The sequence below is a fragment of the Urocitellus parryii genome, chromosome 5, assembly GCF_045843805.1.
Source record: "Urocitellus parryii isolate mUroPar1 chromosome 5, mUroPar1.hap1, whole genome shotgun sequence".
NCBI lineage: Eukaryota > Metazoa > Chordata > Mammalia > Rodentia > Sciuridae > Urocitellus > Urocitellus parryii.
The window spans coordinates 78,971,412-78,997,098 of record NC_135535.1 but is presented as its reverse complement, the minus strand read 5'-3'; the positions used below and the strand labels follow the sequence as shown (position 1 = coordinate 78,997,098).

General features: G+C 36.2%; 1 protein-coding gene across 3 annotated transcripts in view; it reads right to left on the bottom strand.

The window, feature by feature from the left end:
- Positions 1-25,256, bottom strand: part of Caprin2 (caprin family member 2) — a 44,846-nt gene extending 19,590 nt beyond the window's left edge. The window contains exons 1-12 of one of the 3 annotated variants that reach the window (XM_026415238.2): positions 25,063-25,256; positions 23,769-24,034; positions 19,876-19,938; positions 13,965-14,051; positions 11,890-12,128; positions 10,650-10,732; positions 8,112-8,279; positions 6,770-6,813; positions 5,076-5,753; positions 2,885-3,007; positions 1,632-1,713; positions 199-254 (exon numbers count right to left, since the gene is read on the bottom strand). In XM_026415238.2, coding sequence (XP_026271023.2) covers positions 199-254; positions 1,632-1,713; positions 2,885-3,007; positions 5,076-5,753; positions 6,770-6,813; positions 8,112-8,279; positions 10,650-10,732; positions 11,890-12,128; positions 13,965-14,051; positions 19,876-19,938; positions 23,769-24,020 — 1,875 coding nt within the window. In that variant the 5' untranslated portion in view covers positions 24,021-24,034; positions 25,063-25,256. Of the gene's footprint in view, positions 1-198; positions 255-1,631; positions 1,714-2,884; positions 3,008-5,075; positions 5,754-6,769; positions 6,814-8,111; positions 8,280-10,649; positions 10,733-11,889; positions 12,129-13,964; positions 14,052-19,875; positions 19,939-23,768; positions 24,035-25,044 lie in introns of all 3 variants that reach the window. The other 2 variants (XM_077799174.1, XM_077799175.1) reach the window with 2 other exon arrangements.
- Positions 25,257-25,687: the final 431 nt, after the last annotated feature.

Here is a 25,687-nt window from a genome sequence, read left to right as displayed (position 1 = left end):
GAACCAGTATGCTTAATCTAAAAAAAACTAGATAGTCTTAAAACACTTTTAACAATTTAGGCAAGTGCTCTACCACTGAGCTACAACCCCAGCCCTACTTTAAACAATTTAGTTAGGTATCTTAATAAGTCTGGTCTTTCTTGCCAAAGCAAGAGGTCCTTCCCTGAATAATAAAAAAGAGTAATCTGAGGATATTACCTGTAATGGCTCTTGAAGAAAATCACTTTGACTGGAAAGAGTTTGTTCTGTAGATACTGCAGAGAGTAAAACAAACCATTATTGAGGAGGAGAGAAAAGTTACTGCATAGCAATTGGAAAGAAACTAAAGTTTACACTTTACAGCAAAATCATTAGCTGGAAGAACTAGGTATTAAGTCCATCATGCATTCTTCATTAGTACTTTAAAAAGAGCCAGAGAAACTGGGCACAGTGACACATGCTTGGTATTCCAGCTACTCAGAAGGCTAAAACAAGAGCATCACAAGTTCAAGACCAGCCTGAACGAATTATCAAGACCCTGCCCAAAAATAAAAATAAAAGGGGCTGGGAGTGTGTGTTGTATATCAGTGGCGAGAACTCCTGGGTTCCATCCCCACTTGCAAAAAAAAAAAAAATCAGAGAAGGTGGGGAAGAGCTGAAAATACTAATTTCATCTGTGATACTTTTTCATGGTGATATTTTAAGGTTAAAGGGTTATAAGCATTTCAAGGCTTCTAAAGAAAAGAACTAAGACTTTAAAAAACAACCAATAAAACACAAGTTTCACAGGTTTCAAAATAAGTCTTAGCTGGGTCGTATGTTCAGGTATTTTTCTTGCTGGTTATAATAATATGCTTTTCAAACATGTAGTTTTCATTTTGGTTTCTTGTTAACGTCCATCACATTTGTTAATTACTTTCTACTGATTTATTACTTCACCCTGGAATTGCTGCCCCTGTCTTGAGCTGGTGTCTAGTGCCCACTGCAGCAGGAATATGGCTTTGATGTGTTCTCCCCTCACCTGACAGAACCTAATCTGAACCAAAAAGGCTACCTATTAAAGCAGCAGACCAGATTTACATTTGGGGTGTATCATTAGTTACTGTGTTAGTCACTGTTCTAAACATCTCTCAGATGATCTCATAGTTAGGATCCAAAAGTACCAACTCCAGATTTGGAGTCCAAAAGAGTCAAGCAGTGACTCCAAGAAGAACATAAGATATCGCCAAAAAATCCAGCTATTGGGCATTTCCATTCACCCATCTGAAAACTTTCTCCCAAAATGCAAACAGGTCAGGTAAGCACAGTAATGTACTAATGGTAATTTATCCTTATATAACTCTGATGGCAGAGGATACAATTAGAATAAATTATTACAGAGACATATTTCAATTTAACCCTTATGCTATCTAGAGCAAATGATTTGTAAAGAGATATAACTGTGAGCTCTAAAGCTGTTTGTTCCGAGTTTTTTGTTGTTGTTGGTGGTGGTGGTGGTGTTTTTTTAGTTATACACAGACACAATATCTTTATTTATTTATTTTTATGTGGTGCTGAGGATCGAACCCAGGGTCTTACATGTGCGAGGCAAGCACTCTACCGGTGAGCCACAACCCAAGCCCTTGTTCTGAGTCTTTAGAAAGATTACATACCTACTGGGCTACCTGGAGAAGCTGAAGGCGGCTGTGATGATGGAATTGCACTTGAAGGTTTGTCAAAATCCAGAACAGACTCCTGAAGATAAGGGATTTTAAATAATGCATAGGAAACAAAGATCATTAATTTAAAAGATATTACCATTAAATTATTCATGGTATTGCCCATAGCTTATTAGCTAAAGCTAAAGGTATCTAGCTAATTAACATCTCAAGATGTTCAAAATTCAGCATATAAAAGAAATTAAGAGTCAAAAATCAACTCTAATGTAACTGCCAAATGTTAAAAACTATGATAGCAATTACAAGGCCTAACTTGGGAAAGACACTCCTCTTTTTTAAGCATAAGCATCAATCCTAATCTAGTCTGTACCTCCATTTTTATTATTCCCAAATTAGAGAGGGTCTAATTATTTTACCGCAACCTCCTACTAGCTCATGTTGTTAAACAATTTAGTGATGAGAACCATTCTCATTTCCTACCTACACTACATATCTTGGTTATCTCAGAGAAATTTCCCCATATTTTGCATACTTAAACTACATACTTGTAGTAAGCATTTTAGTTTTTTTATTTTCAAATAATCCACAGAGGTAATCCATTCCTTAATTTTGTAAATAAGTAGAGGTTTGGAAGTTAAATAACCTGCGTGGATTATATAAGTCTTAAGTGGTAGAACTGAGATTTAAATCCAGGTCTAAATGCAAATCTCAAGATCTTTTTGCTAAACAAAAATATCTTATTTGACTACTCAGTCCTCAGTAATATCATGCTATTATGAAATTCTGTAAGAGTCTGTATCTCATAATTTAGCATTCAACTATTGATATAGCAAAGTTTATAATCTTATACAGCTGGAAATATAAACTCCTCAAAGGCAAAAAATGTCCTATCATTTTCTATATACAGCAATACCCAACAGAAGACCAAGCATGGAGCAGGTTCTCACAGCCTGAGTGGAACTACTGGTGACCTGCAGCGGTAATAAGTACTTGAAGTTTTTTTTATATGTCTAATTCATTTCTTTCCTCAGAACAAACTTAGGAAGTAGGGAATATTATCTTCATTTTTCAAATAAAGAAACCAAAGCAGAGAATCAAGTAATTTGCCCTCAGAACTAAGGGATAGCAGAGCCAGGAGTCTCATTCATTCTGGACTGCAGAATCCACAATTTCCCTGTAATTCTTCAGATCAGAAGTTAACTGCCCCATGAATACCACCAAAGATTCTTTTTTAAAATGGCTCATACTTGCATAAAGTTACAAGTTCCTTGAATCTGGGTCATCAGATCCTGCAGTTTTTCTTTCCTCAATACTGGATCCTTTGGAAGAGCAGAGGAAGAACCTACAGGCTGAGGCATGGGCTTAGGCACCTGTAAGACAAACCCACTACGTATAAGAGAAATTCAAAGTCAACAGCCTTATTCAGGATCTCACTGTATCTTAATAAAATTAAAACAAACAGCAATGTTCATTTATCAGATTTATTACAAGTAAAGAATTTCTACATAAATGCATTTTCTAAATAATGTAAGCAAACTTTAAATAATCTTCCCTTATTCATGACAACTTTAATGGAGATCTTTCTTTAAAAACCGATTTCTAAAGGGAAGACCTAGAATAACAGAACTTCCTTGTTAAGAGATGTTCACTACTGACAATAGTTATCAGTATGTTCTCTGCACTGAACATACTCTTAACAAGGATACCACTGACAAATACCAATGATTTTTTTTCTCCCTGGGGCAAAAATTACTACTATTACATTAAATATTTTTAAGATATATCTGATTTCAGAAACACTAAGATACAAATACATATACACAAACACAGGCACCCTAGAACTGAGGAAATACATTATTACATTTTCTTTACTTTGAGGCTACTGGTGTTTAAAAGGTGATTAGCTAAAAATGCTGTACATTATGAATTAGACCTAATTTACAATTTATAATTACTCCTTACAAATGTTAGGATGACAGGCTCCATCCGCATCTCTTCCCCAACTTGTAAGTCACCTGAGTGCTTGTCAAAGGTACCAGATAAGCTAATAGACTATAAGTAAATAAATGAAGAACTCTTTCAGGAGAAAAATATGAACTTTAGTGATTAATTTCATATTACCTAGTCTTTTGGCTTTGAATTCATTTTGCCCTTGCCTATACCTAGTCATGTTCTAGACAGCTGAAATCACAAGACAGACAAAATCTGCACTACACAGAGTAGTATCCTCTCAGTTACTTAAAAACAAACAAATAAAAAAAAAAAAAACTAAAACTACACTAGAATGTTGTCTATGCTATTAAAGCAAATCACATGTGAGTTCTGACCTTTCCAACTAAGCATGTAACAAACAACGCATTATCACTATTCTGTCATGGAAAAGGTTCAGCATTGCTATACACAGTGTAACAAGTCTCCCATTCTGTGACAAGTATTTATATTATTCACTTATTCACATTAAGGTCTTGTCTGAAATAGCCACTATCTGATGTCATACTGTACCATTAAAAAGTCAACATTAATATGTATCAAAAAATAAGAGAAGCTGGATGCAGTGGCCTACACCTATAATCCCAGTGACTCAGTAGGCTGAGGCAAGAGGATCAAGAGTTCAAACCCAGCCTTAGCAATTTATCGAGGCCCTAAGAAACTCAGCAAGACCATCTTTAATAAAACATAAAAAAAGAGTCGGGGATATGGCTTGGTGGTTAAGTGCCCCTGGGTTCAATACCTGGTACCCTGCCCCACAAAAAAGACCAAATAAAAAGCAATCAACCTGTATTAATAAATAAATAAGACAAGATTTACGATAAGTATAGTAGACATAATGTGAAGTTGTTCAGATATCACATGAAGTTAGATGCTACTGGAGCCTTAGAGTACATAATTAAGTTTAAACATTCAGTCACAAACTATGTATTACTTATATAAAACTGTCCTAAGTAAATCATTGTTCAGGATTAAAATAAATATATTCCTCAATTTCATCTAAGAGAGGTGTTGATAGCTCAGTCACACTGAAATACTATAAATCCACTGTGAATGAGGTTCAAATCTGAATTATGTAACTTATTTTTTGACTCATACAACCCAATTAATTTTATTTGTTTTATTTTCCTCACATTTGAATTAGAAATAACAACTTTCTAATTCATTAAGGTTCTATGAAATATATTTGATAATATGTTAATATAGGTACTTCATATCTTTTCATTAAATATGTGTTGTACCTGTTCAAAAAATTGGCATTAAATCTTAACATTTTATAATTGTAGAAATTTCATCTTCAGTTAGACTCCTAGGAAAAATAACAGATCAACTCATTAAAGAGTTAAGGGTATTCAATTAATATTACAAGGGGTTTGTTTTTAAAAGAAATTATCATTACTACAATTCCTTATGCCTCCACTGACAGAGCCAATATGCAGATCTACTCACATCTTTGGATTCTGTATTAAACTTCCTGGGCAGGAGCTGGTCATTTGGTATGAGGCCTGCTGTGGCTACTCCCCAGTTCTTTGGAGAAATCTGAGATTGTGGTGTTAAAGAGTGTTTTTGACTCTCAACATTGCTTTCCCAAGATTTTGGAGTCCCTGGCTGTTTTGCATCCTGCTCTTCACACATGGGAGTGGACCATGACTTGCTGACATTCTGGTCACTCTGCACAGAAGGTGTCCAGGACTTTGGAGTTTGCTTCTTTGGATCCTGTTCTTTATGCAGCTGAACTGGCCAAGGCTTTGGTGTCTCCTGCTTCTTCTGCTCCTCTTGAATATATCCTGCTTTAGACTTAGGAGTTTCTTGCTTCCACTGGCTGGGAGATGGTTTGGATTTAGAGATCTCCAGCTGCTTCTGCTCTTCCTGCAAAGTTGACCTGAGTTTTGGAATCTCTTGTTTCCTCTGATCTAAGGAAACTGCAGGCTTTGGTGTCTCCTGTGGCTTAATAGGAGACTCCCAGGACTTGAAGGATTTCTGTTTCTTCTCTTGACCATCTGGTTCAGTAAGCATATCCCAACATTTGGGGAGATTTGGTTTCCTAGCATAATCTGCTTCCCAAGATTGCTCTTCATCTTGTTTGCCTGAATAATCCACTTCAGTCATATAGCGTCTGTTAAGAAACTGAACCAGAGAAATAATGTGCTTGAGTCATAAATTTATACAAGACCTTGAAAGCAATGTTCAACTCTACTAGTATTCCCATATCCACTGGTCTGAATCATCATGCTGATATGAAATTTCTGTCCTTATCTTACTTAAAAAGACTGGCCTACTTCTTTGTTCATTCCTTTTTCCTCAATTAACAGAAATATAAACTTTGATATTCCAAAAGCAGCTATTTATGTTTGACTCACTTATGATTGGCAAGAACAGGGCCAGGGTTGTGGTTTGGTGGTAGAGCGCTTGCCTAGCATGCATGAGGCACTGGGTTCAAGCCCCATCGCCACATAAAAATAAACAAATAAAATGAGGGTACTGTGTCCATCCACAACCAAAAAAAAAAAAAAGAGAGAGATTGGCAAGAACTACCCATTGTGGTGCCACAATTGTTTGATTTAGGCCCTTTAACCAAAGCTATTTCACCTCTGCCAGCCTTAGGACTTTCTACCTACTTGACTCCCTTAATTTAAATAGTTCATATAAGAAAACCTGCTTAGCTCTATTTCCTGTATTACCAGCCTTTTCTTTTATTTCCTTCATATATCAATTATACTCTTTTTGGCCCACAAATTTCAATGTCACATCTAAAAGAGGGGAAAAAATATACCCTTTTCTGCTAACAATGTGAGTAAATTCTGGAGAGAGCATAATACCATACATCTTTAAATTCTAACATAAGAATAAAAACATCAATAACAGTTAACAACACTAATTGTGTGTCAGGCCAAATTCTAAGTAATTTAACTCCTTTGATCCTCACAATAACCCCATGAGGCAAATATTATTATTATCTTTATTTTAAATATGAGAATAACGGACACAGCTGGGCCAACAATCTTGCCCAAGTCACTAAGCTAATAAGCCGCAGAGCCAGGATTCAAGATCAGGCTGTCTGGCTCCAGAGCCTTAGCTCACAACTACAACACTATACAAAAGTCTGAAAAAACAGCATCAGCAATGATCTTTCAGTCTGTTACCTCCTGTGGTTGTATCTCTGGCTGTGCAAGTTCCATGAGAGACTCTGGGAAGATAAAAGAATGTTAAATAAATACTAAATAAGAATATTAAATAAATACTAAGTAATTCTAAGTTTTTAAAATTATTACAACTGTAATTCATTCCAGCAACATATTTCAGAGGACTTCGGAAGAACAATAGAAAAAGAATAGTACAATTAAGTACATTTATTGTACGAATGATTCTAACTATTGCTTTACTGGTCAAAAGCATGTGGAGGGGCTGGGAGTGTAGCTCAGTGGTAGAATGCTTGCCTAGTATGTGTAATGCCTGCGTTGAACCACACACACACACATACACACACACAAACACAGCAGCAGGTGGTGTCTAACTAAAGCTAGTGGCTCTCCTATAAAAAGCATTCTGTTAAAGTCAAGTTTCAGCTAAAAATTTATTTCTGATTGAAAATAATACTATCTCTTCCTACCCAAAATACAGCTTTATTAAAATTGGAATCATAGTTCAGGTCTTATGTGTAAAAATTAGTCATCTCAGCTTTGAAAAAGAGCCCTTAAAGACCTCTTCCAAGTCAGTTTAAGGTCAGGAAGGAAGCAAAAAAAGAGAGATACTGAAGCACTGGTCTTAGAAGTAAGGAGAAGTAAACTTTGAAAATAACTTTAATCTTACTGGTAGGCACTAGAACCCTACCTGGACTACCTCCTTGAAAGAGGCTTTAATAAATTCAACCTCAACAAACAAAAGCAAATTTCTTCTTGAAAATCTTTCTTTCTCAGGAAAATAATTTGAGAAGTATATTGTCTTTCTTAATTTTGGCAATTTTGTTCCTAAGTCAGTATTTTGATTTTAGATTATTTAAATTTTCATTCTACCTCAGTATTAGATTCCACTATAACTTATATTTATGGCACAATTTTAAGCAGAATTATCCTACTAGTAATTTAACTGAGAGGTTAAACCAATATATTCTCTTGGAACAAAATATAACCTAATGTTTCTCTTAAGGTTTGCTCTATAAATCATGGCAACAAAGGCTGGAGATGTTTTCTAAACTCAGGCTTACCTTGAAAAAAGAATTCTATACATAAAGAATCAAATGAATTAAAATAAGACAAATCATTTCAAAAAAAAAATTTTTTTTTAAATGCAGTGTTAAGAAACCAATAAAGAGGGGCTGGGGCTGGGGCTCAGTGGTAGAGCGCTCACCTAGTACATTTGAGGCACTGGGTTTGATCCTCAGTACCACATAAAATAAATAAAGATATTATGTCCAACTACACACAAAAAAAATACATATATATGTATATATAAACCAATAAACAATCCCAGAGATTTTTAACAAACCTGACTCTCTGATAGATTCAGTCTTCAATAATTGATTTTTCTTTTCTGATTGTATTAGGATTTCTTCCTCCAAGGATACTTCTTTTTCCTTAGCATTTTTGGGAACAGGGATGCTTTCAAAATAACCTGAGTTCAGCAATTTAGACAGTAGATCTTTCATGTGTTTGTCTAAGAAAGAGTTAATTAGGACTTAGTTATCACATAACCTAACAGTTCATTGAAAATTATGAGGAATAGGAATCCTAATTTTACCCTAGTTACAGTACTGATGTACTGTTACAAAAGTTAACATAGAGATACTCAAAGAATTAGTTCCATAAAAAGTAATAAGCAGCCCATCTCTATTTTATGCTGAATCAATATAATTGTTAAAGATTAGAATCTCAAAGTTCAGCAAATTACTAAAGTTTCTCTGGGCCTCCATTTCCACCAAATGAAAAATGACTTAAAATTAGAGATCCTAATCAGACTCTACTGTCACAAATGCACACATTCCCTGAACTGAGAGACAAGTCCATTTGCCCGCCAAGATATCACAACTAGCAACTGCTTTGTGTTCCCCATTAAGGCTTTGGAGAAATAAAAGACAGTTCCTCAAAAATAACCAATGTAAAACCATAATTGGACGATCTCTTAATGAAAATATAAAATTCCATAATTAAGATTTTACTAAGTTATATTGTAGCACATCACATTAATCATATGATAAAGTTGCCCACTACAAATAGGTCTAAAGAATATTTCATTTTAAATATCCAATAAAAAAATAATTCCCAAACTAAGCAGAGTTCCCATGCTTGATCTGGGTCTATTATTCCTTTCATAGAAGAACTATGACATAGATTTTGTCTTTTTCTTTTTTCATCAGCTTTGAGATATAGCTTACAAACAACAAAATTAACCTATCTTAAGTACAGTTTTACCAAATATATTGTCATGTTACCACCCTTTAGAACCATGATATAAAGCATTTTCATAAACCCAAAAAATTCTTTATGCCCCTTTTGCAATTACTCCCCTTCCCCAACCTCCAGCAACCAACAGCCTATCTAATTATGTCTTTCCTAGAATTTCATAAAAGTGAAATCATATAATATGTACCCATTTATTGTCTGGCTTCATTCACTAAGCATAATTATTTTGAGATTCATCTATATTTCACATATGAATAGTTCATTCCCTTTAAATTGCTGAGTGGATTCCACTGTATAGATATTTTGTTCATTTTTTTTAATATTTATTTTTTAGTTTTCGGCAGACACAACATCTTTATTTGTATGTGGTGCTGAGGATCGAACCCAGGCCGCAAGCATGCCAGGCGGGCGCAATACCACTTGAGCCACATCCCCAGCCCCTAGATATTTTGTTTATTGATTTATCAGCTGATGAACATCTAGGCTGTGGGATTATTATGAAGAAATCTAGCATAAGCATTTATGTACAAGTACTCATATGAACATAAGGTTTTCATTCATCTTGGGTATTAGAAGTATCAATGTTTGGTCATACAGTAAGTGCAACCCACTTTTGCCCAGGTTGGCCTTAAACTCCCACGCTGAAGCATTCCTCCTACCTCAGCCTCATGAGTAGCCAGGAATACAGGTGCATGACACCACACCCCACTCAAGAAACAAATTTTTAATTGTGACTTAAACTTTGAATTAGAAATCTTAATAATTAGACGTACTTGGATTTTTTTTTAAAAAAGGAAGCAATTAACTTAAATGTTAAGCAATTAACAAAAATGTCTATTAGCTTCCAGTAAGTTTTCATTATTCTGAGCCAGTATAAAAAGCTATGTCCTGCCAGGTATAGTGGCCACAGCAACTTGGAATGCAGAGGCAAGTTCAAGGAGGACTGCAAGTTCAGAGCCAGCTTTAGCAACTTAGTGAGGCCCTAAGCAACTTAGTGAGTTGTTTTATTTCTCAAAATAAAAAATACAAAGGGTTGAGGATGTAGCTCAGTGGTTAAATATCCTTGATTTGAGGGGGGAAAAAAACTACATACGTATGTACATCACACGTATCCATTTGTGCTTGTTCATTTGACCAATAGATATTTAGAAAGCCAAAAGGAATCACTCCCTCTCCAGATAATTTTCAAATCAATAAAAAACAGTGCTTCAACAGACTAACCAAACCGTTCATATTTTCTTATGCCAATCTGGTAGATAAATCCATGCATTACTAATGTCAAGGTTTTAAGATTTTTAAATAGAACAGGTACTTCCACTCAGAATAGAGAACTGAACCCCAAAATAATCAAGCTAGTATTGAAGCAAGCACTATTACTTAACTTTTATTCTCAAATCACATTGCTTTGCCACTTCAAACTTTTCCCTTAGTTCCACTTTAGTAAGACTACATAACAGCTGCTTTTAACAGAACTGAACAAAGGGATTATTTTCTCAATGAATATAATATTGTCAGACATGTAAGTTCTGATGGACTGACACAGCTTAGACCCTCAATATCATACTAAACTTCTAGACATAAAGTTTAGTATTTACTGCATAAGTCCAGAGTAGAGAAAACTCACATGTTGTTCCTACCACTGCTTTCTCACTACCTTCCAAAAGGTCCCAAAAGTACAAGGATGACTGTTCCATCTGGTCTTCAACACTGACAAGGAAAAGCAGCAGCAGAACAAAGTGGCTTTAGAAGCACATATGTATATATGTGGAGCAGTACAATTCATGCAGTATAATCCATTAACAGTCAAGACAGTCAAATATTAATATTGTCCATTTTACTCATTGGAAATGAAAAGTGAAATTTTTATAAAGGGTGAAATTTTAAAAGGGTAAAATTCCCATTTACAGATTTCAAAAATAAGAAATTTTTCTTAAATCAACTAAAAATAAAGATTTTACCAAATATGACTATCAAAGAATAGACCAAAAGAATTTAAGACTGCCCACGAGGTATCATTAGTTATAAAGCAAGTTTCATAGATGAAAGAAAAATGAATTGGAGTCAATAAAAGCTGCATTTAACTTTAAAGACAGCAGCTGATTTTTCAAATTACATTTTGCTGACATTTCACATACTTAAGTATGTTACATTCCCTGGACCCACCAAAGTGAGAAGGTAACAATAAGCAATCTAACAGTAGTGATGGGGTAAATTATCAACATAGGAATAAAAAGATAAATAGCTATCTACAGGTAATTAAGAGTTTTATTGGGCACCTTCATGATATAAGGCTGATTTCTAGTAACAGATTAAATCTGACTCTCCTTTAACATGACTGACTAACACAAAGTTGGGATAACGTGTATTTAACAAAGCAAAAGCATAGAGATATATTTATTAACTGATTTACTCTATTTAAACAAAAATAGTAAGTGGCTAACTATAAGGAAAAAATTAGCCCAAATTTGTTGATTGTAAAACTTACATTATCAGATCTATGTGTTTGCTCACAGGATAAAAACATGTCAAATAAGTCTCATTTTTAAAGTTTAATGATACTGACAAAGTTAAACTTTATTACTCTATTTAAGTACAGCAGGAATAAGAAGATAAAGACAAAAAGTTTTCAACTGTCTATAATTAGTATCATGGTTAATAATTGTATGGGGTTAAAACTTGATCAGACATTTTTAAAATATTGTTACAATGAAAAAGCACATTAACACATTCAAACTAACTTTTTTTTCTGGACAATCTATCAAACGCCAAAGTTTTCCATGTTTGATCAAATTAATGTTTTCTTTGTTGATATATACTAAAGTGCTATGGGGCTCTTATTTCGGGAAAACTTTTCATTAGCTTACCTCAGACTTTCGTTTCTTTCAGGGCAGGTCAGTTTTGAAAATTTAATGAGGTAGTCAAGTTCTTTTGAAGGCAAATACACTGCACCATTCAAGCCCCCTATGAAGTCTTTTTGTACATGATCCTGTGTCAGATTCTGCAATACATACTGAACTTGAAGTATAGTTCGAAGCTTTTTCTTCTCAGCCTCAAGTTTTAGCATGTGCTCCCTTCTTTGGGCCTTTTTCTGAGCTTTCAGTAGCTGTTAAAACAAATGCTGAATGACAACTCTCCACCACCCACATTAGCTATTCAAAGATTACAAGATATAATTCCAAATAGCTGAGATTAGATAATAAATCTTATTGCTTAAGCCATCTCCTTTTCCAGTTAAAGAACTCACTGCCAGGTGTGCTGGCCCACACCTATAAACCCAGCAACTGAGGCAGGAGGTTCAAGGCCAGCCTCAGTAAGGCCCTAAGCAACTTAGTAAGACCCTATCTCAAAACAAATAAGAAGAGCTGAGGATGTGGCTATGACTTAGTGATTAAGACCCCTGGGTTCAAACCCCATACCAAAAAGAACTCACTGGTTTGTCTCAGGTAACCAGAGACAAGGGAATCCAAATATCTGACTTCCAACTCCAGGATATACCTGGTGTCTTTAAAAATACCATGATACAAACTAAAATACTAATCGCTGATAGCCATACTTATTTCAAGATTTTACATTTATATATATATAAATTTTTTTAGATGTTAGTGTACCTTTATTTTATTCATTTATTTATATTCAGTGCTAAGAACCCAGTGCCTCACACATACTAGGCAAGCTTTCTACCCCTGAGCCACAACCCCAGCCCCAGATTTTACCTTTTCTTATTATGTATATCAAGCCTTTTAAGGCCAAATATTTTAAGAAAAATACTTTAACTGGGGGTTTTCAAAAATCCAAAATCGGAAAGCTCCAAATCTGAAATTTATTGAGCAGCAACATGACACCATAAACAGAAAATTTCACACCTGACTTCATGTGACAGTGTGCAGTCATATGAAAAAACCAATGAAAGCATATTTCTTATTGGAAACTCAAAAATCAGGTTACATTTTTCTTATCTTCCAATTGAAGACCAATTTGGAAAGGAAGAATTTATATAAAATAAACCACTCCAAATCAATAGTAGTGAATGACAACATATTTTCTGAACCATGACTTAGAATGATGAATCCCTCTGACAGGGACAGAGCTCATCTCACAATGACAAAGGCTTTTTCTTTTTCTTTCTTCCCCCTAATGCCAAAGGAACAGTAAAGAAATTTTTAAAAAGGAAAAATATCAAAAACATAGAGACTATAAGACATGCTCCCCATGGAATCAATTTTTTTTAATTTCCTCAATTGTTGAAACATGACCTTTAAAGGAACTTCTAATGCTAAAATCCTGAAATAGTGAAGAGTATTTCATTAAGGAATGCTTAAAACTTTATATTAACTACTAAATACGTCAGAAATAAAAGTTTTGGGGGATATAGCTCAGTTGGTAGAGTGCTTACCTCCTCACACACACAAGGCCCTGAGTTCAATTCCCAGCACCACAAAAAATAATAATAAAAATAAAAGTTTGAAAAGTTTGTATTATCAACATAGAGAACTTAACTATTTCAAGGCCAGACTTAATACGAATCACAAATTTTCCATAATAATTTTCATGCGCTCAATAAGAGTACCAACTCTATATTTCCTCCTTTATTAAATAATGTTCAACTAACAAACCTATATTGTGTAAATTTATAGGCATATGTTCAAAAATTATCTTCAATATACTTGTCAAAATTATTCTCAATGATTTCTGTGATTCCACGATGAAATAAAATATTAAATAACCAATGCTTTATTTACGGTGTCCCATATTTCAGGTGCTATTTGTGTTCCCTTGAGACTCCAGAAATCTAAAAAAGTATTAACTATCCTCAATCTTTAATACCAATATAATATCAGCAGAAATTAGAAGGATGATAAACAAACATTGTTATTAGATACTGACATTTCTTCAAGGTGGTTAAACTGGTTTCAGGAAAAGCAAAAAAAGACATACTCACATCTTGACTTAGTCCAGAAAAGGTTTTCTGAAGCTCCTTGGCAAATTCCAAATTATGTAGCACTTCTTCATATTTCTCTACTGCTTCCTACCACACAGGATAAGAAAACATCAATTCTGTGACCATATAAGTACAAATATGTAAAAATAAATGTTCCTTAAATACAGCAGAGGAGATTTAAGATTTCATGAACTAGCCATTTACTATATACACATTGAAAAATACTTACCTAAGGAAAAATAACAAGCAATATAAAGTTAAATGTAAAAATTATAAAGTTAAATAAAGTTATATAAAGTTAAATGTAAAAATTCTACTTTAATGCTAGAAATTCAAGTTTTATACTAGAAATCAGACTCCCTAATTCTACCCTATCTATGAAGTTTAAGGTTAGAGAGGCCTGCAGGTTTTAAGAGCACTGAGCCTATAGGATTTCCCTATAAATATTCATTCATCAATCAAATGTACAGTAGCACAGTAAGCATCACAGAAATCAATGACCTCAAGACATTTATGATATTGTGGAAAATACATATAAACAATTATTTAATAATAGGCAAACAATATCCTACAGGAAATTAAAGGAGCAAGTTTAAGATTTCTCAAATGAACACAATTTATTTTAAAGAATGACTTTATTCATGATAATTTAACTTGAATCTATATGAAAGAAGGGCCAATTGAAACACAAAAAAAAATTAAAGAACTTGCCAAACCAGATAAAGACAAATAAATTATCAATAATTAAAATAGTATAGAATTGAACCCCTAGATATTGCCCCAAAGAAATGAAAACATGTCCACAAAAAGATGTATGAATCTATATAACAGAATTACTCTTAATAGCCCAAAATAAAAACAATCTAAATATCCAGCAACTGATAAACAGATAAACAAAATGTGTGTAGCCTTATAGTGGAATACTATACTATACATACTATTACATGGAAAAACATGAAAAACATTAGGCTAAGTAAAAGAAGCCAAATGCAAAAGACTTTATTTTACATGAAATGTTCACAAAAGAGAAGCTTATAGAAACAGAAACAAATCAGGACACAAAAGAGGACTTTAGGGGGTAAAATATTCTAAAACTGGACTGTAGTGATAATTGCATAACTCCACAAATTTAGTATAAATCACTGAATTGTGCAATTATAATAAGTTTATTTTGTGACACTTATCTTATGCCTCAATAATCTGTTGGGAAAAGTCTGATAATACTAAGTTCCTATGAAGTTATAGAAAACTAATAACTCCTTGTACCATCAATATTAGTAAAAATTGGTACAATAATTTGGGGAGACAGTTTAACATTTTTACCCATAAAGTTAACTATGGGCAAACCTTACAGCCCAATGATATGTATATACCCTAGAAAAAATCTTTCTCCCATGTCTCAATAACATATATACATAAGATTGATGAAAGAATTGTTTAAAATACATCTATTTACAGATTACTATTAAGAAGAGAAAAAGGGCTGGGGATGTGGCTCAAGCGGTAGGGCGCTTGCCTGGCATGCACGGGGCGCAGGGTTCGATCCTCAGCACCACATAAAAATAAAATAAAGATGTTGTGTCCACTGAAAACTATGAAATAAATATTTAAAAAAAAAAAAAAAAGAAGAGAAAAATATAAAATACAGTTACATGCATCAATAGAAAAATACTAAATATAGTGAGTGAAAAAGGAAAATATATAGAATATATATATAGAATATATAGTGTGATACCACTGTATAATCAGTGGTATTTGCACTTTATAATAAGTGCAAAAAGTAGCTCTCACAGATTTAAGGGCAATAAACAAAAGTTAAATTAAAAGTGGGGAGAGAGTTTCAAGATCACAGTTACAGGGAGGAAAAAATACTGGGTAAGAACTTCAGTAGTACTGACAATGTACTATTCCAGTTGAGAGGTGGTTCTGCTGCTTGCTTTATTATGCATTATAACTATGATGCAACACTCTGTTTGGACCATGTTTCATAATAGAAAAGATAACGTGGCCTCCCAGCTATAGAAACATGAATGGGCAGATAATAAAACCATAGCATATAATCCTCAGAGGGACATAAATCTAGAAAGGAATACTTCAAATCCATTCCCAAAAGGTATTAGCTTTGAGCCACCTGACTTCCTATCACCCAATGTACACCAGTCCTTTCCTTACAGAGTAGAAGAGATTCTTTCCACCTGTGCCTTGGATCATATTTAATTCTACTTTCAAAGAAATCCATATTGTGATTCTCTCTTTAGAGTTTTCTAACAGAGCTTCTCCCTCTCGGTTGATGCTTTAAATCAGCATTTAAAAAGTCCAAGTCATGGGCTGGGGATATAGCTCAGTTGGTAGAATGCTTGCCTCACATGCACAAGTCCCTGAGTTCAATCCTCAGCACAAAAAAAAAAAAAAAAAAAAAAAAAAAAATTCAAGACATCCCCAAATAAGAAAAATTTAAAGTTCCTCTCTGGCAACCACTTCTTTCCAGTCTCGGACAAATTTCCAAACTGATGGTCTCTATTTCCTTTTCAGACCTCATCAGCCTGGGTTCTGCTTCTACCATTCCACTAGACCAGTTCTAATTGAAGTCAGTGATGTCAATCCCATTCTTTAAAGCTCTGGTGTGGGTCTTTTATAATTCTCATTTGATTGATTTCTCAGCAGCCTTCAACAAAAAGGCACTCTCCTGCTTTATAAACACCTTGCTTCTCATATAATAAACTTCTATTTTTTCCCATTTACCAGCTGCTTATTTGCCAACAATATTTCCATTAACTTCTCTCACTTCAGTTTCAAGTACCTCTAAGATAGGCATAAGACCTACTGCACATAGATGCTGTAGAATTTAAATGACTTAGTACTTATAAAACACACAAAATGATGCATGAGCCCTAATAAGTTCACTGTATCTTAAGCTATTATCCAAACATGAAATGTCAGATCCTCAGGACTCTGTCCTCAGTATCTATTCTGCTTTCTATAATCCTGCCCAAGATAGTCTCATCTTCTCTTATGGTTCTATTAGCAGCCATATAGGTGATAAATCTCTAGACTAAACTTTATGCTCCAGGTCGTATACTTTTAAATACATACATACACCATGATATCTCATAAGCACATTAAAATCAGGGGTTAGAGCCAAAATTGGTTTCAGGCTTTCACAGTTGGATAGCTGGCAAAACCATTTAATGAGCTTGGAAATACCAGGGGAAGGTTTTAGTTTTTCGAGGATGAGGTATAAAAAAAGAGATCAATTTTGTACTGAGATTTCTGTTTCACAACAAGGACACAAGAGACAATAGGACTAAAGTCCCAAGAAAAGGCTAATAGTTAGAAAAATAATGGACAGTTCAGGTGGCCTACCTTGATTAGGCCAACAGAAGAGGAATGATGAAGGAAAGAAGAGTCTATATTATTTTTTTTCCTTTTTGTGTGGTAGTGGGAATTGAATGCAGGGGTACTTAACCACTGAGATATACCCTTAGCCCTTTTTTTCCCCTTATTTTGAGACAGAGTCTCACTAAGTTAGGCAGGCTGAACTCAAACTTGCAATCCTCCCACCTCCGCCTCCCAAATCACTGGGACTACAGGCATGGACCACTGTGTCCAGAAGATTGCACATTATTTAATGTGTTTATCAGTAGGTGCATTAACTACAACACAGGATCAGAGTTTAGCGGTAAGAGAAACCAAATCCTAATTCTTCAATGGCAAAAACTTCTGTAGAACCCAAGGTATCACTCAAGAACTCACTTGTAACTTGGTTCTCCATTTCAAATCTATATCTGAACTAAAACATATAGTTTTAAATGGGACTCTAAAATCAACTCAATTAAGATATTATCTTTGCCAGGCATCGTGGCACATGCCTGCAATCCCAGTGATTTCCATAGCTGAGCCAGGAGCATCACAAGTTCAGGCCAGCCTCAGTAACTTAAATACCCTATCTCAAAATAAAATAGGGCTGTTGGTGGTTACATGGGGTGGTGATGATGTAGGTCAGTGGTAGAGTGCCCAATACAGACAAAAAAAAAAAGAAAAGTTGCCACTTCAAAGTGGATAAAAGAGCCATACAGACAAAAGAAAGCTTTATTTATAATATTACCAATGTCTGTTTGGTTAAAGAAGAAAATCAAACTAAAATTATCAAATTTTCTCACAATTAAAAATACAATATCAATACCTAACACCACTAAAGCAGTGCTTGACAGAAAAATCACACTCGAGGAATTTTTACAAATAAAATTTTTATGTTAGAAAAAGTAGCAAACAAATCAAAAGGGAAAAGGAAAAGGCAAAAAGTGAAATTTAAAACAAAAATCCAAACATTATTCTTAAGGAAAAAAAAGAATATATAGTGTGTATGTGTGTGTGTGATACGTATAGATACATATATACACACTTTTTCTGCAGACATATATATGTACATACACACAAACACACACCTATTATGAGTTAGCTTCATTAAGAATAAACTGAGGTCTGCCTGTGTAGGCTGCTAGCACTGAAGTGGATTGCACAGAGGGGAAAAAAGAAAGAAAGCCCTACTTGGCAGAAATATTTAAAGGTTAAAATAAATAACTTCAAGATTAAAAAAAAGAAAGAAAAAGAAGAAGAAACTGAGGAAACAGAAACACAAAAAATTAAAAATAAACAGAAAGTAACCAAAGAAGCAGGCAGTGAAATTCTATTAAAGGGACAACTTCATTCCAATCTATGCAAATAAATTTTAAAAAGTAAATAAGTGATCTTCAAGAAAAAGGTTTTGAAAGTTGCTTCCAAAAGAAAAAATCTAAACAAAATCAATTTTCAAAGGGAAAAAAAATAGAGAGTATTTTCAAAGAGCTCCCATTCCCACCTCAAAAAAAAAGTTCAAATAGTTTCACAGAGGAGCTCAACCAAACTTTAAAGACTGTGTATTATGGAGACACTACTGCCACATAAAATCAATGAAAAAAAAAAATTAAGTGAATAAGTGCAGTACAGAGACGATTTAGGATGGTGAAACTATTCTAAATGACACTAACGGTAGATGCATTTATCAAAATACATAGAATACACTAAAGGGGTTGGGGGAATGCCTCAATGATAGAGCACTGACCTACCATGCAAACTGGGTTCCATCCCCAGCACCAATCAAAAAAAAAAGAAAGAAAAAAAGAATGAAACAAACAAAGAAAAAGAATATGCAACACCAAAAATTAACCCTAATGAACTTTGATGATAATGTGACAATGTAGGTTTATAAAATGTAACAAATGCATCTCTCTGAGAGACATTTATAATGGAAGAGGCTGCGGGTAGGCAAGGGGGTACATGGAAACTTGTATTTTCTGCTCAATTTCCCTATAAACCTAAAATTGTTCAAAACTAAAGTCTATTAAAAAATAGGAGGCAAAAATAAATCTTTTTTATAAATTTATATAAAGAAATTCTGAAAGAACATAACGATCTATTAACAATGAGTATATCGTAACATGAGAACTGAACAGTGAAAAGATGAGGTGAAAGAAAAACTACAACTTTTTAAATATTTCCTGGTTTCTGAACTGTATGAAATATTACAAATTTTAAAAACTAAACTCAGGGCTTGTTTTTTATCTTTAATTGACATAGTAACTGTACATGTTTGTGGGATAGAGTATGATATTTCAATACATATATACAATGTGTAATGATCATATCAGGGTAATTGGCATGTCCTTCACCTTGAATATTTATCATTTCCTTATGATGAGAACATTCAAAATCCTCTCTACTAGCTATTTTGAAATTCACAATTATTTGTTATTAACCTAATATGCATCAGATACTAATTCCTTTTGATCTATTAAGCCTCTGGTCTCATTAAATCCACCTAGAATTTTATTAAGAAACCAGTATATTTGACAAAGAATCATGAGCCACTTACCAACTGGTCTGGATTAAGTTGCTCTCCATTTTTCAGACGATCTTTATAATCTTCCAGTTTGAGCTGCAAAAGAGAAATTTGTATCTACTATGATTTAAAAAAAAATCTGAAGCAAGAAAACAAAGTTTCTTGAAGTAAGCAATCAATACTCAAGAATACCATTTTACCATAGGCAGAGAGCAATTAAATGAGTTCCAGTCATGGCCGGGCACATAGAATAACATTACTCTGGTCTCTGCACTGCTTCAGTGTAGCCAGACTCTTTGTTCCATAGAGTTGAGCCCTGAGATTTCCCACTACTTTTTTGTGTTGTGTCCAACTGCTGCAACAAAACCCTGGTGTTGGCTGACTTTAGGTCAATATCTCATAGATGGAACAGCCTCAGCTCCAAATACAACTTGAATACCACAGGTATAAGCCATTGAAAATGGGATATTCTGATGCTGGCATTTTAATTATTTCTACGGTTGCAATAGAAAAGTGCCTCTCTTGAGGTGAAACATTCTTACATGTAATAACTATGCACCCCAGGAGTTAGAGCAGTAGAACAGTGCTGTGTGGTGACAGGACAGTGTGACAGCTGCTTCAAGTTCATTTAGTTCTCACAACTCTGAGTTAGGTAGTAGTCTCTCATTTTACAAATGGAAGAAGTGGGTTAGGTGGTTGAGTTCCCTATGTGAATGAATACCTCTGAAGAAGGAGCTCCACAAAAGTAAATTTTTGGCTATGTGACTGATGGAATCTGTGGTGATTTAGTGCCCCAGTGTAAAAGTAACAAAATTTCAAACAGATAAGGCCAGTTTGGGGGAAGGACCACAGTAGATCCATTAAGAATATAAAGTCTGCCAAGCACGGTGGCACATGCCTGTAATCCTAGCAACTCTAGAGTTTGAGGTAGGAGTGTCACAAGTTCAAAGCCAGCCTCAGCAACTTAGTGAGGCCCTAAGCAATTTAGTGAGACCCTATCTCAAATTTTAAAAAAGTAATAAAACAGGCTGGGGATGTAGCTTAGTGGTTAAGCACCCCTGAATTCAATCTGCAGTACAAGAAAATAAAAAAAGAATGAAAGGTCTTAGAAAAGAAAGGGGAAATACTGAGGAATGATATTGGCCAAATTATATTGTTACACTGTGTGCCTATATGAACATGCAACAACGAATCATACTTCATGTACAACTATATACACCAATACAAAATGTAGAGAAATAAAAGAATGTAAGGTCTTCATAGTACTTAATTGCTCTGAACCTACAGAAGTTTCCCAAAATTGGACACAAAGGGAGCATCTATAAACATGTCAGATGTTTTTGATGTATGAAGCATAATGAATTGCAAAAAAAAGGGGAGGGTGATTTTTTTTCCCAGTACTTCCAGGGGCACTTAACCAAGAGCCACATCCCCAGCCCTATTTTGTATTTTATTTAGAGAAGACAGGGTCTCACTGAGTTGCTTAGGGCCTTGCCATTCCTGAGACTGATTTTGAACTTGCAATCTTCCAGCCTCAATCTCCTGAGCCACTGGGATTACCCACCACACCAGGCTGAAAAAAGGGGATTTAAAAGGATGCTACAGTGCTAGATTATTAGAATATGAAAGTATTGGAGGTAATGGGCAAAGCTTTCATATGAGAAGAAATGTGACAGATTAGCAAAACACATGTAGCCCACTCCATGCTAGCCCAAGTTCACTCCTATTAACCAGTCTACATGTCTAGCAATTGAGATTTATTATTAGAGCCTGTATGCTAATTATAAGTAATTCATTTTCCAGAACCTTTAAATGAAGGAATTTAATATTTTCAAAAAGAATAACATTATTCTAAAATTATAATAAAAAGGTACAATACTTTTCTCTTGCTTTTTTTAAATTTTTTTAATTATCAATGGATCTTTATTTTATTTATTTACATGCAGTGCTGAGAACCGAACTTACTGCCTGACTGACACATGCTAGGCACTGAGCCACAACTCCAGCCCTTTCTCTCTAGCTTTTTGAGACAGGAGTCTTGCTATATTACCCAGGAGGGCCTCAAACAATTCTCCTGCTTCAGCTTCCCAAGTAGTTGGGACTAAGGGCACATGCCACTGCACCAACTCAAAGCATTTTCCTCTTAAAACTTCTATTTATAATTGACTACTTAATGCACAGAGACTTCCCTTAGTCAATCATATATGGTGTTCATTTGGGCAATTTTGTCCTCCAGAGACATCTGGCAATGTCTGGAGACAGTTTGGGTTATCACAACTTGGGGAGCTAAGAGTGAGGTGGACTAGTATCTTTTGGTAGAGGCCAGTAATGTCACTAAACAACCCATAATGCTCAGGATAGCCCCTCACAACAAAAAATTATCTGGCACAAATCAATATCAATGGTGTCAAGGTTTCAAGTTCTGCTCTAACCTCATACTTAAACTTATTAGTTCAATTACCTGCTGAATTATATGACAGTTTCCTAAAGGAAGCACAAATGTAAAAGAATTTCTTTCTAATGTTATAGTAGCCACAACTTATTATTTTTCATATTAAACTTGATATTTTATTTAAGGAAATACATGAAAAATAAATTTCATTTTCAGTGCCATAATGATAACATAAACCCAGTATATTTGTCAAGCATTTCTCAGGTTCCTCCTATATTGCTTTAGAGTCTAAAAATGCTTTCCCAGAAGCTTGAAATGAAAGCACCGGTACTTCCAGGTATTCAAAATTAAAGAGGAATAGTAGTTAAGCTAGAGAATATAGGTTTACATATATGTAGTTTCTCTATCTGAGGAAAGCCATTAATGAATCTCCATTAATAGTCCCACTTTGACTAGTTCTCATAGTGGTAGGGAATTTGTGCTGACCCAGGCAAATTCACCTTATCACACTTGTGATCAAATGCATATATTCAAAAGAAAAATGGTGAAGATACTAGCAACTGGCCCTTCTTTACTACCTTCCTAGCTGAAAGAAAGAAAGAGTGAAAAGAAAAGACAGGGTGAGGGGAGATAAAGTCAACCACATTTTTAAAATCTGGTTAAAACTGGGCATTGAAAGAAATTTCCCAGGATTAGGGATATGGCTCAGTGATAGAGCACTTGCCTAGCATGTCTGGGGCCCTGGGTTCAATCCCCAGGACCACAAAACGGAAAAAAAAAAAAAAAAAAAAGCAAAGCAGGCTTCCTAAGGTTTAACTAGATCTTGACATAAAAGTATGTACAAACACGTAGGTCCAGATAGTTACCCACTCAGCCTTACCGTCTAAATCAGAAGAGAATCATGACACAACAAAGAAACGTTCAGTACCGTTTCATAGGCTACATGACTCAGGAAATGGAAAATTATTTGGATACATCAGCATTTACTATAACTTTAAGCTGATAATAACCCCTGGGCCTTTTTACAAGGCTGTCCACAATACTTTCCCCTACCAATCTTAAACCAACACCAAGCAAACACAAAAATTAGTGCTGAAATATTTTTTGGCTCTACCATGGTTAAAGCTTCCAATGACTGCAGCAGCAATACTGCAATATCAACTGCTGCAGAAAGTCACAAGGAAAACAAGCTAAGAAAGCAGGCTTTTACTCATCTTTGAAAAGAAACATTAATTCTGTAACTCAAAAAATTTATCTGCCCCAAAATAACTAGCTCTTCAAGAATTTCAAGAGCAGTATGCATAATAGTTTTACTATGAAGAATACTGTTATTCAGCTGTGTTGAAAAAAGAAACAGAAGGTTTAATACATCCAATATTTAGCCTGCTTATTTAAATTGTTCTCAGACTAAATCCCAAGGTTAGTTAAATCTTCAGGAAGGAAGATCTGTGATTCTTGAGAAAGAAAATGTCAATTCTTTAACCTTTATTTAAGATCATGCATACAGAGGGCTGGGAGGGGGAAAAAAAGTTACCTTCTTTTTCTCGATGTTTCTAATTTTGTGTTTAAGGCATATGAGTCCATTATCAATATAGGTCTCATAGGCCTGGGAAGGAGATGAAGCAGAACTGAGAGTAGACTGCAGGGGGCTGAGGGCCCGTTGGCTTTCCCCGTGCTGATTGTGGTTCACTTGGGGCTTGGCTGACTTCATATTCCCCTCTCTTCCCTCCTCTGAATGGCCTGAAGGTGACTGGTAACCAAAAGGGGATGGAGAGAGTTGCACCATTGAAACAGATGAAGCTGAAGGAGGGGGGAGGGGGAAGTTAAGAATAAAAGTAAACTAGAGGGATAAACCAGGCTTTAACTTCCCTAGGGAAGTCTAGACCCACTTTCTTAAAATTCTCTTCCACGTAAGTGAATTCAGAACCTAATGGTGCTTCAGATACTGGACGTCCATCCCATTATTTTTAAAGTAATTAGTGACAAGCACTGGCCTAGGCAAAATCTACAATATAGGGGATATCTCCAGAAATTCGATTTTCCACATGGTCAGAAGAACAACCCATAAGCAATGGCTTCCAAGCTCCTCTCTCCACTTAAGGGCATATCCCATTCTGAATAATTCTGTGATCAAATGATTTCTCACATTCACACACAAATAAGCTTTCCACGTTGGGACCTCTAAAGCAACCACTCGAACCTCTTTATCTGATCTCTCATTCCCAGCCCCCAACCTCAATTATATGAATGACATTTAAATCTTAAAACTCACTCGCCAAGTGAACCAGCAGTTTCTTGAACAAGAATGTTAATTAAGTTCCCTTTGACTGCTCTAGAACCTAGAGGTTAAGTCCATCACTTCTGGACATTTTTAGCCAGGTACCCTCTCAAGCTGCTAGCACCCTAGTTGATTTTCGGTTGTTTTAGGCGAACCCCAAAATCACTCACACTCAGCCGGTTTAAGAGTTCATTCTAACAAGCCTTCAACTTCCCTCAGCAGTGGCCCTTGGGCACTGCCATCCCATTCCCATTAGGAGCATCCCCAAAGCAAGGGCAAAACAGGCCCCTCGCACGCCAGCGCTATTCCCAAGACCCCACGTGGGCCCGCGCTAGGGGCACCTAGACCCAGTGGTCACAAGCACCCTGAAGGGACCGACCCCTCCCCCTGCCCACAGCCCTTGGGGGCCACTTCTGCAAGGTCGCTGGGGAGGCCGACCTGGGGAGAAAGGCACGAGCCGCTGCCCTCGAGGACCCCGCCCAGCGATGCCGAGCCCCCCTCCACCTTGTCGCTGCCACCCGGACTTGCCCACCCTCGCCAGGAGGGTCACCTCCCCACGCCGCGCCGACCGAGGCCGCCGCAGCCCGGCTTCACCTCCCCAGGACACCAAGGCCGCCGCTGCCGCAGCCCGGGCCCGCCTTCGAAAGCCCGCGGGAGCCAGGCGAGCTGCGGAGGTGGACCGGCGCCACCCCGCACTCGCGTCTCCTCCTCCTGTCTCCTCCCTCTCCCCTCCCAGTCCTGGCCCGCGGCGTCTGCGGCGCTGGGCTCTCCGCCGACTCCGCCGCTCGTGCCCAGGCCCGCCCTTTCCGCCGCGCGCAGCTTTTATAAGCCGCGCCCCGCTCCGGCCCCCGCCCCGCGCGCGCCCGTGAGCTGCCCCGCCTCCTTCCGGTATCTACGGTGCCGGCCGGGGGAGCTGGGCGTCAGTTCCCAGCCCAGCCGCGGCTGGCGGTCGGTCGGGAGAGGGCGCCTTCTCCAGCGGTTGCAAATTGCTGGGCACCAGGTGACCGGGATCAGGACCAGCGCCGGCAGGCTGTAAACCGCGCAGCCCTGTCGTGTGTTGCTGATTGCATTCAGTACTGATTGGCTGCGCGACCTTGAGCAGGTGATTTCAATGCCTCGAAAAGGGCGACACGCCCAGGTGGGCAGTTGTGAAATGGCAGAGGCGTCTTTGCCAC